The 20000-nt window shown below is 45.8% G+C and overlaps 1 protein-coding gene across 1 annotated transcript in view; it reads left to right on the top strand.

Moving 5' to 3' along the window:
* Positions 1–20000, top strand: part of LOC128692152 (transcription factor SOX-21-like) — a 174399-nt gene that overhangs the window by 139008 nt on the left and 15391 nt on the right. The window contains exon 3 of the mRNA XM_070085353.1: positions 19018–19199. Within this exon, the coding sequence (XP_069941454.1) occupies positions 19018–19199 (182 nt within the window). The remainder of the gene's footprint in view (positions 1–19017; positions 19200–20000) is intronic.

Here is a 20000-nt window from a genome sequence, read left to right as displayed (position 1 = left end):
GCCCGCCAGCTCTGTTGTGCTGCTAGTAGTCGAAGTAGATTTTGCTACTGCTACTGTTACTTGCAGACAATGTGAAGCTCGCGAGGAGAAAACAGACTGGTCAACCATGTTACAAGACTGGTCAACCATGTTACAAGACTGGCCAACCATGTTACAAGACTGGTCAACCATATTACAAGACTGGTCAACCATGTTACAAGACTGGTCAACCATGTTACAAGACTGGTCAACCATGTTACAAGACTGGCCAACCATGTTACAAGACTGGTCAACCATGTTACAAGACTGGTCAACCATGTTACAAGACTGGTCAACCATGTTACAAGACTGGTCAACCATGTTACAAGACTTGTCAACCATGTTACAAGACTGGTCAACCATGTTACAAGAGTGGTCAACCATGTTACAAGAGTGGTCAACCATGTTACAAGACTGGTCAACCATGTTACAAGACTGGTCAACCATGTTACAAGACTGGTCAACCATGTTACAAGACTGGTCAACAATGTTACAAGACTGGTCAACCATGTTACAAGACTGGTCAACAATGTTACAAGACTGGTCAACCATGTTACAAGACTGGTCAACCATGTTACAAGAGTGGTCAACCATGTTACAAGACTGGTCAACCATGTTACAAGACTGGTCAACCATGTTACAAGACTGGTCAACCATGTTACAAGACTGGTCAACAATGTTACAAGACTGGTCAACCATGTTACAAGACTGGTCAACCATGTTACAAGACTGGTCAACCATGTTACAAGAGTGGTCAACCATGTTACAAGACTGGTCAACAATGTTACAAGACTGGTCAACCATGTTACAAGACTGGTCAACCATGTTACAAGACTGGTCAACCATGTTACAAGAGTGGTCAACCATGTTACAAGACTGGTCAACCATGTTACAAGACTGGTCAACCATGTTACAAGACTGGTCAACCATGTTACAAGACTGGTCAACCATGTTACAAGACTGGTCAACCATGTTACAAGACTGGTCAACCATGTTACAAGACTGGTCAACCATGTTACAAGAGTGGTCAACCATGTTACAAGAGTGGTCAACCATGTTACAAGACTGGTCAACCATGTTACAAGACTGGTCAACCATGTTACAAGACTGGTCAACCATGTTACAAGACTGGTCAACCATGTCACAAGACTGGTCAACAATGTTACAAGACTGGTCAACCATGTTACAAGACTGGTCAACAATGTTACATGACTGGTCAACCATGTTACAAGACTGGTCAACCATGTTACAAGACTGGTCAACCATGTTACAAGACTGGTCAACCATGTTACAAGACTGGTCAACCATGTTACAAGACTGGTCAACCATGTTACAAGACTAGTCAACCATGTTACAAGACTGGTCAACCATGTCACACAAGACTGGTCAACCATGTTACAAGACTGGTCAACCATGTTACAAGACTGGTCAACCATGTTACAAGACTGGTCAACCATGTTACAAGACTGGTCAACCATGTCACACAAGACTGGTCAACCATGTTACAAGACTGGTCAACCATGTTACAAGACTGGTCAACCATGTTACAAGACTGGTCAACCATGTTACAAGACTGGTCAACCATGTTACAAGACTGGTCAACCATGTTACAAGAGTGGTCAACCATGTTACAAGAGTGGTCAACCATGTTACAAGACTGGTCAACCATGTTACAAGACTGGTCAACCATGTTACAAGACTGGTCAACCATGTTACAAGACTGGTCAACCATGTCACAAGACTGGTCAACAATGTTACAAGACTGGTCAACAATGTTACAAGACTGGTCAACCATGTTACAAGACTGGTCAACCATGTTACAAGACTGGTCAACCATGTTACAAGACTGGTCAACCATGTTACAAGACTGGTCAACCATGTTACAAGACTGGTCAACCATGTTACAAGACTGGTCAACCATGTTACAAGACTGGTCAACCATGTTACAAGACTAGTCAACCATGTTACAAGACTGGTCAACCATGTCACACAAGACTGGTCAACCATGTTACAAGACTGGTCAACCATGTTACAAGACTGGTCAACCATGTTACAAGACTGGTCAACCATGTTACAAGACTGGTCAACCATGTTACAAGACTGGTCAACCATGTTACAAGACTGGTCAACCATGTTACAAGACTGGTCAACCAACACAAGACTGGTCAACCATGTTACAAGACTGGTCAACCATGTTACAAGACTGGTCAACCATGTTACAAGACTGGTCAACCATGTTACAAGACTGGTCAACCATGTTACAAGACTGGTCAACCATGTTACAAGACTGGTCAACCATGTTACAAGACTGGTCAACCATGTTACAAGACTGGTCAACCATGTTACAAGACTGGTCAACCATGTTACAAGACTAGTCAACCATGTTACAAGACTGGTCAACCATGTCACACAAGACTAGTCAACCATGTTACAAGACTGGTCAACCATGTCACACAAGACTGGTCAACCATGTTACAAGAGTGGTCAACCATTTTACAAGACTGGTCAACCATGTCACACAAGACTGGTCAACCATGTTACAAGACTGGTCAACCATGTCACACAAGACTGGTCAACCATGTTACAAGAGTGGTCAACCATGTTACAAGACTGGTCAACCATGTTACAAGACTGGTCAACCATGTTACAAGAGTGGTCAACCATGTTACAAGACTGGTCAACCATGTTACAAGACTGGTCAACCATGTTACAAGACTGGTCAACCATGTTACAAGACTGGTCAACCATGTTACAAGAGTGGTCAACCATGTTACAAGAGTGGTCAACCATGTTACAAGACTGGTCAACCATGTTACAAGACTGGTCAACCATGTTACAAGACTGGTCAACCATGTTACAAGACTGGTCAACCATATTACAAGACTGGCCAACCATGTTACAAGACTGGTCAATCATGTTACAAGACTGGTCAACCATGTTACAAGACTGGCCAACCATGTCACAAGACTGGTCAATCATGTCCCACAAGACTGGTCAATTATGTCACAAGACTGGTCGACCATGTTACAAGACTGGTCAACCATGTTACAAGACTGGCCAACCATGTCACAAGACTGGTCAACCATGTTACAAGACTGGTCAACCATGTTACAAGACTGGCCAACCATGTCACAAGACTGGTCAATCATGTCCCACAAGACTGGTCAATTATGTCACAAGACTGGTCGACCATGTTACAAGACTGGTCAACCATGTTACAAGACTGGCCAACCATGTCACAAGACTGGTCAACCATGTTACAAGACTGGTCAACCATGTTACAAGACTGGCCAACCATGTCACAAGACTGGTCAACCATGTCCCACAACACTGGTCAATTATGTCACAAGACTGGTCAACCATGTTACAAGACTGGTCAACCATGTTACAAGACTGGTCAACCATGTTACAAGACTGGCCAACCATGTCACAAGACTGGTCAATCATGTCCCACAAGACTGGTCAATTATGTCACAAGACTGGTCGACCATGTTTCAATTATTATAATCAAGGGGAAGCGCTAAAACCGTAGGATTATACAGCGCTTGTGGGAGAATGTGGAAGGTATTCAGGTTTAATTCAGGGAACTGGAGCGCAGATCCAATTCCTTAGATCAAGAGCCCCTCACCAGCGTCAAGGAACCTTCCCTAAGGGGAACCATGTCACAAGACTGGTCAACCATGTCACACAAGACTGGTCAACCATGTCACACAAGACTGGTCAACCTTGTCACACAAGACTGGTCAACCTTGTCACACAAGACTGGTCAACCATGTCACACAAGACTGGTCAACCATGTCACACAAGACTGGTCAACCATGTAACACAAGACTGGTCAACCATGTCACACAAGACTGGTCAACCATGTCACACAAGACTGGTCAACCATGTCACACAAGACTGGTCAACCATGTCACACAAGACTGGTCAACCATGTCACACAAGACTGGTCAACCATGTCACACAAGACTGGTCAACCATGTCACACAAGACTGGTCAACCATGTCACACAAGTCTGGTCAACCATGTCACACAAGACTGGTCAACCATGTCACACAAGACTGGTCAACCATGTCCAACAAGACTGGTCAACCATGTCACAAGACTGGTCTACCATGTCACACAAGACTGGTCAACCATGTCACACAAGACTGGTCAACCATGTCACACAAGACTGGTCAACCATGTCACACAAGACTGGTCAACCATGTCCAACAAGACTGGTCAACCATGTCACACAAGACTGGTCAACCATGTCACACAAGACTGGTCAACCATGTCCAACAAGACTGGTCAACCATGTCCAACAAGAATGGTCAACCATGTCACACAAGACTGGTCAACCATGTCACACAAGACTGGTCAACCATGTCACACAAGACTGGTCAACCATGTCCAACAAGACTGGTCAACCATGTCACACAAGACTGGTCAACCATGTCACACAAGACTGGTCAACCATGTCACACAAGACTGGTCAACCATACCACAAGACTGGTCAACCATACCACAAGACTGATCAACCTTGTCACAAGACTGGTCAACCATGTCACACAAGATTGTTCAACCATGTCAAACAAGACTGGTCAACCATGTCACGCAAGACTGGTCAACCATGTCACGCAAGACTGGTCAACCATGTCATAGGACTGGTCAACCATGTCACAGGACTGGTCAACCGTGTCACACAAGACTGTTCAACCATATCATAAAACCGGTCAACAATGTTACTGATCAAGTTCAACCCCCAACAAGTGAACGATCATGCAAGTTGACAGAATAAGAGAGAAGACCAGAGACGTAGTACAGCCTTAGAATATACACCCTTATAATTTCACCCCAGGAAGAAGGACCTGAAGGTGAACATCACACCGAACATATCGCCAGAGGTGCACCAGATTTGCGTGGTTCCCTGGCAGCACCCCCTGCAGCGTGGGAACCTGAGACAGGAGTGCGTGGTTCCGTTATGCGTGTCCCAAGCAAAAACAGAGGACGGAAGGGCGAGAGAGCCCGTCGATCGTGACTCCCAGCCTCGCCAATTAAGGCGGCGCCGCCGCCGCCGCCGCCGCTAGTTCCTCCGTGGAGATCCGGGTCCGCGAATATTAGTGGAAGTTTCGCGAGTGCTAGTGGAGGTTTCACGGGTGCTAGTGGAGGCTTCGCGGGTCCTAGTGGAGGTTTTGCGGGTCCTAGTGGAGGTTTCGCTGGTGCTAGTGGAGGTTTCGCGGATCCTAGTGGAGGTTTCGCGGATGCTAGTGGTGGCTTCGCGGGTCCTAGTGGAGGTTTCGCGGATCCTAGTGGAGGTTTCGCGGGTCCTAGTGGAGGTTTCGCGGGTCCTAGTGGAGGTTTCGCGGATGCTATTGAAGGTTTCGTGGGTTACCTGGAGGTTATTCCGGGGATCAACGCCCCCGCGGCCCGGTCCATGACAAGGCCTCCCGATGGATCAGAGCCTGATCAACTAGGCTGTTATTGCTGGCCGCACGCAGTCCAACGTATGAGCCACAGCCCGGCTGATCCGGCACTGACTTTAGGCATCTGTCCAGCTCTCTCTTGAAGGCAGCCAGGGGTTTATTGGCAATTCCCCTAATGCTTGATGGGAGGCTGTTGAACAGTCTTGGGCCCCGGTGTACCAATGGCGCCCCTACTTTTTATTGGGGGCATTTTGCATAGCCTGCCCAGTCTTTTACTTTCGTAGGGAGTGATTTCTGTGTGCAGATTTGGGACTATTCCTTCCAAGATTTTCCAAGTGTAGATTATGATATATCTCTCCCTCCTGCGTTCCAATGAGTACAAGTCAAGTGCTTCCAAGCGTTCCCAGTAGTTAAGGTGCTTGACAGAACTTATACGTGCAGTAAAGGATCTCTGTACACTCTCTAGATCTGCGATTTCACCTGCTTTGAATGGAGATGTTAATGTACAGCAGTATTCCAGCCTAGAGAGAACAAGTGATTTGAAAAGGATCACCATTGGCTTGGCATCTCTCGTTTTGAACGTTCTCATTATCCATCCTATCATATTCTTTGCACGTGGGATCGTGGCACTCTTGTGATCCTTGAAAGTGAGATCCTCAGACATTACTACTCCCAGGTCCCTTACATTATTTTTCCGCTCTATTGTATGGCCGGAGTCAGTAGTATACTCTGTTCTAGTTATTATCTCCTCCAGTTTTCCATAACGGAGTAGTTGGAATTTGTCCTCATTGAACATCATATTGTTTACCGTTGCCCACTGGAAAACTTTGTTTATATCTTCTTGGAAGTTAACCGCGTCCTCAGCAGATGACAGCCTCATGCAGATCCTAGTATCATCCGCAAAGGATGATACGGTGCTTTGATGTATATCTCTATGTCTGCTATGAGGATGAGGAATAAGATGGGGGCGAGTACTGTGCCTTGTGGAACAGAGCTCTTCACTATGGCAGCCTCCGATTTAACTCTGTTGACCACTACTCTTTGTGTTCGATTTGTTAGGAAGTTGAAGATCCATCTCCCCACTTTCCCAGTTATTCCTTTAGCACGTATTTTATGAGCTATTACGCCATGACCGCATTTGTCAAATGCTTTTGCAAAGTCTGTGTATGCTACATCTGCATTCTGATTTTCTTCCAGTGCTAGTGCAGGTTTCGCGGATCCTAGTGAAGATTTCGCGAGTGCTAGTGGAGCTTTCGCAGGTGCTAGTGTAGGTTTGACTGGTGTTGGCAGGGGTTAGTGTAGGTTTGACTGGTGTTGGCAGGGATTAGTGTAGGTTTGACTGGTGTTGGCAGGGGTTAGTGTAGGTTTGACTGGTGTTGGCAGGGGTTAGTGTAGGTTTGACTGGTGTTGGCAGGGGTTAGTGTAGGTTTGACTGGTGTTGGCAGGGGTTAGTGTAGGTTTGACTGGTGTTGGCAGGGGTTAGTGTAGGTCTGGTGTTGGCATGGGTTAGTGTAGGTTTGACTGGTGTTGGCAGGGGTTAGTGTAGGTCTGACTGGTGTTGGCAGGGGTTAGTGTAGGTCTGACTGGTGTTGGCAGGGGTTAGTGTAGGTTTGACCGGTGTTGGCAGGGGTTAGTGTAGGTCTGTCTGGTGTTGGCAGGGGTTAGTGTAGGTTTGACTGGTGTTGGCAGGGGTTAGTGTAGGTTTGACTGGTGTTGGCAGGGGTTAGTGTAGGTCTGATTGGTGTTGGCAGGGGTTAGTGTATGTTTGACTGGCATTGGCAGGGGTTAGTAAAGGGTAAGGGGCAGGCGCTGAGAGATACTGGTAAAAGGTTGGAGTAGCAGAGGCTGGTGGTGGGTATTTGAAGAGATTTATAGTAGTGGTGGTGGGTGTTTGGAGAGGTTATGGGGTGGTGACTGTCTTGGGTGGTTATATTTATGGTGGTGGGTGTTTGGGATGGTGATCGTGGATTGTGATGGGTTATGAGAGAGAGAGAGAGAGAGAGAGAGAGAGAGAGTGAAAGCGGAAGGAAGGAAGTAGCACTTATCTCCGCCAGAGACAAAAGGGAAGTGTAATCACGGTGATGCAAAGGAAATCCGTGCACAGCCGTGACCCCGTGACCCGAGTAGCAGCTGTTGCACCGAACTGATTTGTCCACGGCGGATGTGGGGGGTGGAGAGGGGTGTGTGGTATGTGGGGGTGGAGAGGGATGTGTGTTATGTGGGGGGTGGAGAGGGGTGTGTGGTATGTGGGGGTGAAAAGGGGTGTGTGGTATGTGGGAGTGGAAAGAGATGTGTGTTGTGGGGGGTGGAGAGGGGTGTGTGGTATGTGGGGGTGAAGAGGGGTGTGCGTTATGTGGGGGTGGAGAGGGGTGTGGGTTATGTGGAGGGTGGAGAGGGGTGTGTGGTATGTGGGAGTAGAGAGGGGTGTGTGGTATGTGGGAGTGGAGAGGGGTGTGGGTTATGTGGGGGTGGAGAGGGGCGTGGGTTATGTGGTGGGTGGAGCGGGGTGTGTGGTTTGTGGGGGTAGAGAGGGGTGTGTGGTATGTGGGGGTGGAGAGGGTTGTATGTTATGTGCGGGTGGAAAGGGGTGTGGTATGGGGGTGTTGAGAGGGGTGTGTGTTATGTGGGTGTGGAGTGGGGTGTGTGTTATGTAGGGGGTGGAGAGGGGGTGTGGTATGTGGGAGTGGAGAGGGGTGTGTGTTATGTGGGGGGTGGAGAGGGGTGTGTGTTATGTGGGGGGTGGAGAGGGGTGTGTGTTATGTGGGGGTGGAGTGGGGTGTGTGTTATGTGGGGGGTGGAGAGGGGTGTGTGGTATATGGGGGTGAAAAGGGGTGTGTGGTATGTGGGGGTGAAGAGGGGTGTGCGTTATGTGGGGGTGGAGAGGGGTGTGGGTTATGTGGAGGGTGGAGAGGGGTGTGTGGTATGTGGGAGTAGAGAGGGGTGTGTGGTATGTGGGAGTGGAGAGGGGTGTGGGTTATGTGGGGGTGGAGAGGGGCGTGGGTTATGTGGTGGGTGGAGAGGGGTGTGTGGTATGTGGGGGTAGAGAGGAGTGTGTGGTATGTGGGGGTGGAGAGGGTTGTATGTTATGTGCGGGTGGAAAGGGGTGTGTTATGGGGGGTGGAGAGGGGTGTGTGTTATGTGGGGGTGGAGAGGGGTGTGTGTTATGTGGGGGGTGGAGAGGGGTGTGTGTTATGTGGGGGTGGAGAGGGGTGTGTGTTATGTGGGGGATGGAGAGGGGTGTGTGTTATGTAGGGGGTGGAGAGGGGTGTGTGTTATGTAGGGAGTGGAGAGGGGTGTGTGTTATGTAGGGGGTGGAGAGGGGGTGTGGTATGTGGGAGTGGAGAGGGGTGTGTGATATGTGGGGGTGGAGAGGGGTGTGTGTTATGTTGGGGGTGGAGAGGGGTGTGTGTTCTGTGGGGGTGGAGAGGGGTGTGTGTTATGTGGGGGGTGGAGAGGGGTGTGTGTTATGTGGTTGTGGAAAGGGGTGTGTGTTATGTAAGGGGTGGAGAGGGGTGTGTGTTATGTGGGGGGTGGAGAGGGGTGTGTGTTGTGTGGGGAGTGGAGAGGGGTGTGTGTTGTGTGGGGGGTGGAGAGGGGTGTGTGTTATGTGGGGGGTGGAGAGGGGTGTGTTTTATGTGGGGGTGGAGAGGGGTGTGTGTTATGTGGGGGTGGAGAGGGGTGTGTGTTATGTGGGGGGTGGAGAGGGGTGTGTGTTCTGTGGGGGTGGAGAGGGGTGTGTGTTGTGTGGGGGTGGAGAGGGGTGTGTGTTATGTGGGGGGTGGAGAGGGGTGTGTGTTATGTGGGGAGTGGAGAGGGGTGTGTTTTATGTGGGGGTGGAGAGGGGTGTGTGTTATGTGGGGGGTGGAGAGGGGTGTGTGTTATGTGGGGGTGGAGAGGGGTGTGTTTTTTGTGGGAGGTGGAGAGGGGTATGTGTTATGTGGGGGTGGAGAGGGGTGTGTGTTGTGTGGGGGTGGAGAGGAGTGTGTGTAGTGTGGGGGGTGGAGAGGGGTGTGTGATATGCGGGGCTGGGGTGGAGAGGGGTATGCGGGGCTGGGGTGGAGAGTTGTATGCGGGGCTGGGGTGGAGAGTGGTATGCGGGGCTGGGGTGGAGAGGGGTATGCGGGGCTGGGGTGGAGAGTTGTATGCGGGGCTGGGGTGGAGAGGGGTATGCGGGGCTGGGGTGGAGATGGGTATGCGGGGCTGGGGTGGAGAGGGGTATGCGGGGCTGGGGTGGAGAGGGGTATGCGGGGCAGGGGTGGAGAGGGGTATGCGGGGCTGGGGTGGAGATGGGTATGCGGGGCTGGGGTGGAGAGGGGTATGCGGGGCAGGGGTGGAGAGGGGTATGCGGGGCTGGGGTGGAGATGGGTATGCGGGGCTGGGGTGGAGAGGGGTATGCGGGGCTGGGGTGGAGAGGGGTATGCGGGGCTGGGGTGGAGAGGGGTATGCGGGGCTGGGGTGGAGAGGGGTATGCGGGGCTGGGGTGGAGAGGGGTATGCGGGGCTGGGGTGGGTCAACTGGTCAGTAAGAACAGTCTTAGGACCATGGTGCACTTATCTCCATTTTTCGCTAAAATGCAGCTCACTTCCTCCTAGAACTTCCTACTAGTACTCACCTAATTGTGGCTGCAGGGGTCAATCACAGCTCCTGGCCCCACGTCTTCACTGGTCTCTACAAGATCCACTCTCTCCCTGCTCCATGAGCCTTATCATACCTCTTCTTAAAGCTATGTATGGTTCCTGCCTCCACTACATTTTCGAGACTGCTCCACTTTCTGACAACTCTATGGCTGAAGAAATACTTCCTAACATCCCTGTGACTCATCTGAGTCTTCAACTTCCAATTGTGACCCCTTGTTACTGTATCCCATCTCTGGAGCATCCTGTCTCTGTCCACCTTGTTGATTCCTCTCAGAATGTTGCTTGTCGTTATCATGTCCTCCCTATCCCTTCTGTTCTCCAGTGTCGTCAGGTCGATATCCCTTAACCTCTCCGTGTAGGACATATTCTTTATCTCCGGGACTAGGCATGTCGCAAACCTTTTCACTAGTTTGTGTGTGTGTGTATTGGGAATGTCCATAAACTTGGTCAAATGTGCAATCAATCTAGCAGAAAAAGTGCTTCAACCTAGAAAAAAAATGTTAAATAATAGTTTCTGTGCTACACTGATAAACACTGAAGAAACAGTGAACACTGGTGCATGGTACCATTAAAGACAGTCCATGTTGTCATAAACAGGAACCATTATATCCGTTGGGGAAGCTAACTATACCCCGACCACGTGTCAGTCCTGCCGTTGTCATGGTTCTTATTAGCGCTTGTTCCATGACCAAATTTGATAATAACCCGTTCCAACATCTGTCACTTCGTGGGATAACATAATGATCACCTTGGTAGGAAGCAAATGTTTATCCTCGAGTTGGATCGTCTGTTATAGGCAGATTTGCACAATTTTTATATCCATTTATGCCGGGCAGCTGCGAGATGCGGCAGTATTTCTTGCAGAGAACGCAGACGACCTTCACCATTTCTCGTTCATTCCGTTTCTGTGAACTGGTGATGAACACCTAGTATCTCCGTGCATTACAGCCGGACATACCTGGTACGATGACCAAACTGCTGTTTTCTGTTAGCATTATTATTACAAAAAAGATGCGCTAAATGCGGTCTTCTGTGTCATCCAATTTTTGTCGGACTTTGTCACTGGATACATCTACACATGCCTCATCTACTGAAACTTCACCAAGTCTCTGATACAGCTGTGCTGCTGGGATGAAGTCTTCATCGGTATCTTCTGCTGAGAGAGACGACTTCCGAGGGGCGTTTTCCCAGTAATTATGATTTTCATATTAACATGATTGTCAGTTGTTTTCCAAGTCACAACTGATAGTATTTTTGTTGCAATACTGGTGTTGGCACTCTTGACAAAAAATGGCATGGTGATACCCACAAGATGTGGAAAAAAGACACTTAAGTACAAATCAGAACACTTATTAGAGGAAACGTTTCCTCTAATAAGTGTTCTGATCTATACAAAATTGTTGTTTTTTCCGGCAGTTCTCCTGATTCTCCTGCATGTGTGTGGATGTTGAACTTTTTGTGGTTCACTTGCTCGGTTGAGTTGATAAATTAGACATGTGCAACACTAGGGTATCTAATGAGGAAACGTTTCGCCACACAGGGGCTTCATCAGTCCAATACAAAGAACAATGGTGAAGATCAGAAGGAATTTGAGGTAATCAGTCCCTCAGCCTGGAGTCGATGTAATTAGTCCTCAGTGACTGAACACAACGCACGGACTGCAAACTCAATTTTCTGTATTTTTTTTTAATCGTGTTAATTTGTCTTTCTGTTTTGGTTTCGCTAATTTTCGGATGTTATGTAGTTTGCTACGCTGAAAATCTTTCATGTGAAGAGATATTTCGCAACATTATTATAATCACGGGGAGCGCTAAACCGGTAGGATTATAGAGCGCATGTGGGAAGGGTGATGGAAAGTATTCAGGCTCAATTCAGGGAACCGGAGTACAGATCCAATTCCCTAGATCAAGAGCCCCTCACCAGCGCCAAGGAACCTCCCTTGAGGGGATACTTGGCAACAGTTTGCGAGAAACAAAAATGTCTTTTTGGGGAAAATGGAAAAATAAAATATTCGCAGGACAGAAATGGAAGATCAAACTGACACTAATTATTATTATTATAATCAAAAAGAAGCGCTAAGCCACAAGGGCTATACAGCAAAAACTGACACTAAACGAACCAGAACGAGGCATCACAAAGTAAACAAATAAACCAAAAAAAGAGATGATATAAAACAGTTTTGACGACGTAAGTTTGACTTCGATGAGGGAAATTCTAGAAGTGACAAAGATCCATTACATAGTCAAAAGGTAAGACAAAGCTAAGAAAAAAAAAAATCCACAAACACAATAGTAGCGAACTAGAACATATTAAAGAATAAAAAAATAATGAAGCTAGAACAATTCACAGCTTAAAACATGAAGGCGAATCCAAAACCTAGCCAGCTAACAGGAAAAGACGGGCCCAAGAGCTACAATGCCACCCTTCCTCCTCCATACCTCCCCCTAAACTTCAACAGTGTAATTACACACACATACACACCCCTCCTTCATAACCGCCAGTAACAGCAAGCCAAGCCCAGCTATACCTGTTATAATCACAGCGTCCAGCGACAAAACAGAAATCACAGCCCCTACAGCTGCCAGGTCGTGATTTGAGTTTCCATCGTTTAGCTTCGCATTAGCTGGTGAGCTCGACCCGTGACTCGACTCCCAAGGCTTCGACAACTCTCATATTGTTTCGACTCCCTGCCTTCATTAACCATTATTTCTGTTTGTCATAAAAATGCCGGTGAGTTTTTGTTTTTTTTTTGAATAAGGTTTTGTTCAGTAAATATGTATATATATATATGTATATATATATATATATATTTTTTTTTTTACAACTTGCTTGTGTCTTTTATTTTTTTGTAAGGACGTTTTCGCCTCGGAAACAAAGAGACATAATGCTGGTTTATTCGCTCACTAAAAATAGCGACAACGAGAACAATGAACGAAATGAAGCAGCCGGCTCGAAACACAGCGTGGGAGGGGTGGATCGGAAACGGAAGAAGAGTGTTGCTATGAAATGTTACACTCGAGTGTTTCCACACTACCAATACTACTATACGCAACACACGTTGCTCCACATACCTCTTTTCATCCATACACAGACCAAAACGGTGATAACAACGGCCACGCGGAGGAACAGAGTGAGAATAACAAAAGAACAGTTCGCCGGCAACTGCATAATTGTCGTGTAGGGCTCGGTTAACTGTATGATAATCTATTCGGAAATACATACCCCAAGTGCACCTGTAGGTCAATTAATTGTGAAAGTGGCCGCCATTACGTCCAGGTGTTCTGATTTTGTAGTCGATTATTACCATCCGTGTTGAGCCGTGATTTGCTGGTATTTAGGCTAGTGGAGTGGGACCGGATCAGGAGCGTTGGGCACTCCAGGGGATATTGGGCATTCCCAGGCTTGTTGGACATTCCTGATACAGTTACGCATTACCGGGACTATTTGACATTATTGATACTGCTACACATTACCGGGAACGTTGGACATTTCTGATACTGTTACACATTACCGGGATCTTTGGACATTCCTGATACTGTTATGCATACCGGGACCGTTGGACATTTCTGATACTGTTACACATTACCGGGACCTTTGGACATTCCTGATACTGTTACGCATACCGGGACCGTTGGACATTTCTGATACTGTTACACATTACCGGGACCGTTGGACATTCCTGATAATGTTACACATTACCGGGACCGTTGGACATTCCTGATAATGTTACACATTACCGGGACCGTTGGACATTCCTGATAATGTTACACATTACCGGGACCGTTGGATATTCCTGATAATATTACACATTACCGGGACCGTTGGACATTCCTGATACTGTTGCGCATTACCGGGACCGTTGGACATTCCTGATACTGTTACGCATTACCGGGACCGTTGGACATTCCTGATAATGTTACACATTACCGGGACCGTTGGACATTACTGATACTGTTGCGCATTACCGGGACCGTTGGACATTCCTGATACTGTTACACATTACCGGGACAGTTGGACATTCCTGATACTGTTACGCATTACCGGGACCGTTGGACATTCCTGATACTGTTACACATTACCGGGACCGTTGGACATTCCTGATACTGTTACACATTACCGGGACCGTTGGACATTCCTGATAATGTTACACATTACCGGGACCGTTGGACATTCCTGATACTGTTGCGCATTACCGGGACCGTTGGACATTCCTGATACTGTTACGCATTACCGGGACCGTTGGACATTCCTGATACTGTTACACATTACCGGGACCGTTGGACATTCCTGATACTGTTACACATTACCGGGACCGTAGGACATTCCTGATACTGTTACACATTACCGGGACCGTTGGGTATTCCTGATACTGTTACGCATTACCGGGACCGTTGGACATTCCTGATACTGTTACACATTACCGGGACCGTTGGACATTCCTGATACTGTTACTCATTACCGGGACCGTTGAACATTCCTGATACTGTTACACATTACCGGGACCGTTTGACATTCCTGATACTGTTACACATTACCGGGACCGTTGAACATTCCTGATACTGTTACGCATTACCGGGACCGTTGGACATTCCTGATACTGTTGCGCATTACCGGGACCGTTGGACATTCCTGATACTGTTACGCATTACCGGGACCGTTGGACATTCCTGATACTGTTACACATTACCGGGACCGTTGGACATTCCTGATACTGTTACACATTACCAGGACCGTTGGACATTCCTGATACTGTTACACATTACCGGGACCGTTGGACATTCCTGATACTGTTACACATTACCGGGACCGTTGGACATTCCTGATACTGTTACGCATTACCGGGACCGTTGGACATTCCTGATACTGTTACGCATTACCGGGACCGTTGGACATTCCTGATACTGTTACACATTACCGGGACCGTTGGACATTCCTGATACTGTTACACATTACCGGGACCGTTGGACATTCCTGATACTGTTACACATTACCGGGACCGTTGGACATTCCTGATACTGTTACACATTACCGGGACCGTTGGACATTCCTGATACTGTTACGCATTACCGAGACCGTTGGACATTCCTGATACTGTTACACATTACCGGGACCGTTGGACATTCCTGATACTGTTACACATTACCGGGACCGTTGGACATTCCTGATACTGTTACACATTACCGGGACCGTTGGGCATTCCTGATACTGTTACGCATTACCGGGACCGTTGGACATTCCTGATACTGTTACACATTACCGGGACCGTTGGACATTCCTGATACTGTTACGCATTACCGGGACCGTTGGACATTCCTGATACTGTTACACATTACCGGGACCGTTGGACATTCCTGATACTGTTACACATTACCGGGACCGTTGGACATTCCTGATACTGTTACGCATTACCGGGACCGTTGGACATTCCTGATACTGTTACGCATTACCGGGACCGTTGGACATTCCTGATGCTGTTACACATTACCGGGACCGTTGGACATTCCTGATACTGTTACACATTACCCGGACCGTTGGACATTCCTGATACTGTTACACATTACCGGGACCGTTGGGCTATACCGGAACTGTCGCAAATTTTTGGTACTGTTAGGCATTAATGGAACTGTTGGATTTTCGTTGAAATATTAGGTATTAACGGCACTGTTAGACAGAATCTTGCCCCAGGGAAAGACCTCTCGGGGAAGTTCACAAGAATTGTAAAATAAGCTATAGGGAGGACGCCAACTTTGGCAGAGTCAGAACTGTTTACAGAACCTCAAAAATCAGACACCAGGTCCTTATGGATCTGGTTCTACTGATTATTTTCCTCTCGGCTAGGTTGGAAAGGAAATAACACAGGATTAAGAACTATTAAGAAGCACATAGGTAAAAATAAAGGTATGTGCATCCCGAACGTAAGTAAAGTTTGTCTTATGTGTTCGTGAGGCAGGAAGATAAGATCCGCAGTCCTGCCAGAGTGTGTCTGTGTGTTTTGGTGGTTTATATTTGTACAGAGAAATATTACGAAATTATGCGCGTTTCTGCAAAGTTAACGTATGGAACGGAAAGTCAACAGGAAAGATCGAGCAGGTCAGTTAAACAACAGACTTGACGGAAAGTTGTGTGCGATCTAAATTGCTTTCTGGAGACAATTGTGAAAATATACACTTTTCGGAATAAGCTTTTATTGAGACGTTTCGCTTTGTGTAGGCTTTACCAAATCATAACAAAGTTCTACTCAGAGCGGAACGTTGTCCTAATTAAACATTGTTCTGAAACCTGTGACTTTTCTTCACGGTTCGTAATGCAGGTCATTAGGTGAAAACCCGGTATAGGATACCGATGAGTATCTGATGAGTGGTATACAATACCCACAAGTTGATGAATAAGACACATGGGCAGTAATTAGGTATCTCCATTGTTGAAACGTTTCGCCTGCACAACCTATTTCTTGAGTACAATACAGGTAAACATAGCACTGTAGACATCAGAAGATATACGGACAAATTGTAAACAAAGGCAAGCGAGCAACCATACCGTTCCTGGGACCGTGTCTGTACCTGAGGAACATGGGACACGAGGAACATGGGACACGAGACAAGCTAATATAGGCAAAGATAGTATATGTGAGGGTCAGGTAGGCTGAAACGTAGTGAGGTCAACTGATGTCCTGACTCGGGCAGGACGAAACATGTTGAAGACATATGTGCCAGCGTGGTAGATGTGTTATGGACGAGTGACATATGTGTAGCACTTAAGTATCGCGATGAAACGTTTCGCCTAAACACCAAGCTTCATCAGTCGAGTACGGAGATGATGACAATATCTTCAGTCAGGAAAGATACCCAAGTCTGACTCGTCAAATTGTCGGCACTATACACCATTTTGTTATAATGTGAGATATGCTTTCTGTATCACTATTATTTTGTTACCGCTACCAGGCATCTTTCTTAGCACCGGCGTCACCGGGCTCCACGTCATTTACTGAGGCTTGCAGTGACTGCCTTAAATTTTTTTTTCCTCCAAAGTTTTCGTTTATAACTTAAGAACGCCTCATCCGATCGACTTCAAATTTTCTCCGCTGGTGTACTGTACTAGAAAGCTTCAGGCAAGTATTGGCATGTGTGGGCGCCCTCTCGTCAATTTAACATAGACAATTCTCTATTTTGATTTCCGTGCGGTAACTCGAGAAAGACTCTTCTGATAGACTTGAAACTTTTATCACCATTGTATCCTACTTACAAGGTTACAGTTGTTCTTTCAGTAGGTGCTAATTTGTCACTTCATATTGACTTTTGCAGTGAAATAACGAGTACGTCTCTTCCGAACGATTTCAATCTCTGATGGTTGGTACATCTTATTGCACGAATGTTACCTATTTTAGTTTAGACTGTGTAGGCTCAAATGGGTTAATATACTAACGTAGTTAATAAATGCAAAACAATCACGGGGAGAGTTACATGGTAGGTCCAAGCTTGGACCTCCTCCTTTTATTCTGCAGCATTGTCAGCTGTTGATAATGTGTTGATTGCAACACGAAGGCCTAAAACTATCATTCAACTCCCCCATTGGTTGTTTTGCATCTTGTATCGCTTGTTCGCGATTTTTTCATAATAGTTAATAAATTTGAAATTGTCAGATACGGTGCAATAACTGGAGAATGTGTATTTTTATCGGCTTCAAACTTTTAGTGCCTGTGTGCCTTTCTCAAATGAACATTTCCGTTGATTTTGGATTGCGCATGTTTTAATTTTGCAGTTTTCATTAAGCAGGTTGTTTCTGCATATTAACTGGAGAATGACTCCTCTGATCAGCTTCAAACCTCAAACGCTTGTGTATCTTAATTAAAGAAAAGTCTGGACTGACATTGAGCCAGTTTGCCAGTTTTAACTGAAGTAGTTGGGATATTAGTTTCCATGTGATACCTTATGAATGCCTCTTCTGGTCGGCTTCATATCTTCAAAGCGAATGTTTAACTCCATCAGAAAGTTACTATTTTCTTTGCACTCATTGAGGTAGAGGGGACTGGGCTTATGGGATAAGAGTCATAAGGATATACCATTCTCGGATCACGCAACAACCGAGAAACGTTTAATATATTTTACTCACTATCCATACTCAACAATGTTCGTGCAATCTCAGCATTTGGAAAAAATCTATGTTAACTACCTCGATATCATTTGTGTCTAGAACCTTGGTATCAACTGATTAAATTGAGCTATTTTTAAGTGAATAATCGTAATATACTTGATCATTACTGGTAGATCCGGTAATTGTTATGTTTACGTTGGGCCATAATGGAGTTTGTCAGACAGTAGGCGCTATTATAAGGCCGTAAAACATGCATTGTGAGCTCTTTTTTTTAATGATTCAGTAGAGGGGCTGGTTTAATGTTCTCCTGGGCCGGTGTAATGTTGTAATGAGAGCAATTATTAGTGACGGGAAGTGTAAATATGGCAGCCCCCGCGTTGTAGATTTTTAATAATAAATTAACTTGTACACACACACACACACACACACGCACACACACACACACACACACACACACACACACACACACACACACACACACACACACACACACACACACACACACACACTGTACCGATCAAGGTACCAAACAATGATCGTGCTGGCCCATTATTACCAGCACACAATAACAAATCGACAACGCACTCTGCTGGTTCAGATTGTTGTGAATGGATTAATTTCTTCGAAAAAGAGAGAGAGAAAAAAGCACCGTTGTTGAGTCATTAGAGGGCAAATAATAAATTGCAGATATGTAGGTAAATCCTAAACAAACATGCATATTTAGCGACCGTATTGTTCCCATATTACTCTCTGGAGCGGGAAGAATGGTTGTTTAATAACTAACTTTTACCCTCTCTTGGCCGATTATGTTTTTTAATTACGTGAATTAATTGTTGCTTTTTTGTTTCTTTCATTCCCCGCAGTGCCATGTCTCGTGGGATGTACCACCCTCACTTCTCGCCCGCCCTCACCCACATGACGGCGGCCATGGGGGGTATGGGAGCGATGGGTGGCATGGGCACCATGCCCGCCCACACGCCCACGGAGTATCAAGCCACCCTCGACTCGGAGAAGGTGCGGGCTGCCTTCCTCCCCACCTCTCTCAGTAAGTGTACCCTCTCTCTCTCTCTCTCTCTCTCTCTCTCTCTCTCTCTCTCTCTCTCTCTCTCTCTCTCTCTCTCTCTCTCTCTCTCTCTCTCTCTCTCTCTCTCTTTCTCTCTCTCTCTCCATATTTCACAATAGTAGCATCACTATATATACTTAGTATTACTGCAACACGTCCAGTTTCTGTGACACAGAACACCACAGTAAAGGAGTTCACCAAGACAAAGCCATCATGATTACATATATATATATATATATATATATATATATATATATATATATATATATATATATATATATATATATATATATATATATATATATACATTATGTGGTTTCTCAATCTTAAACACGATGTTGTTTATAGAATTTAAAAAATAAAACTTAGGCTCCAGTTCGGTTTATGAAGTCGATAAAAATTTAAATTATGTTTGGCGGAGTAATTAAACGATGTTTTAGTAGACATGTGTTTAATAATAAGCCGTTTCTAATATATATTTATTATAAAATTTCATTGTATAGATGTTTATTATGCGGATGTTTGTAATACATTTTCTTATTATACGGATGTTTATAATACTATACAGATGCTTATTATACAGATGTTTATTATTGTCATACAGATTTTTACAATTATTATACAGGCATTTATCATACAAATGTTTATTATCATACATATAGTTATTATTATACATGTTTATAATTATTATACAGATGTTTATAATTATATATGATTATAATTATTATGCAGATGTTTATAATTATACAGATGATTATCATACAAGTTATATTATAATCATGC

Source organism: Cherax quadricarinatus, chromosome 15 (assembly GCF_038502225.1).
Source record: "Cherax quadricarinatus isolate ZL_2023a chromosome 15, ASM3850222v1, whole genome shotgun sequence".
NCBI classification, from domain to species: Eukaryota; Metazoa; Arthropoda; class Malacostraca; order Decapoda; family Parastacidae; genus Cherax; species Cherax quadricarinatus.
Note: the sequence above shows the minus strand (reverse complement) of the source record. Positions and strands in the feature narration are given on the sequence as shown.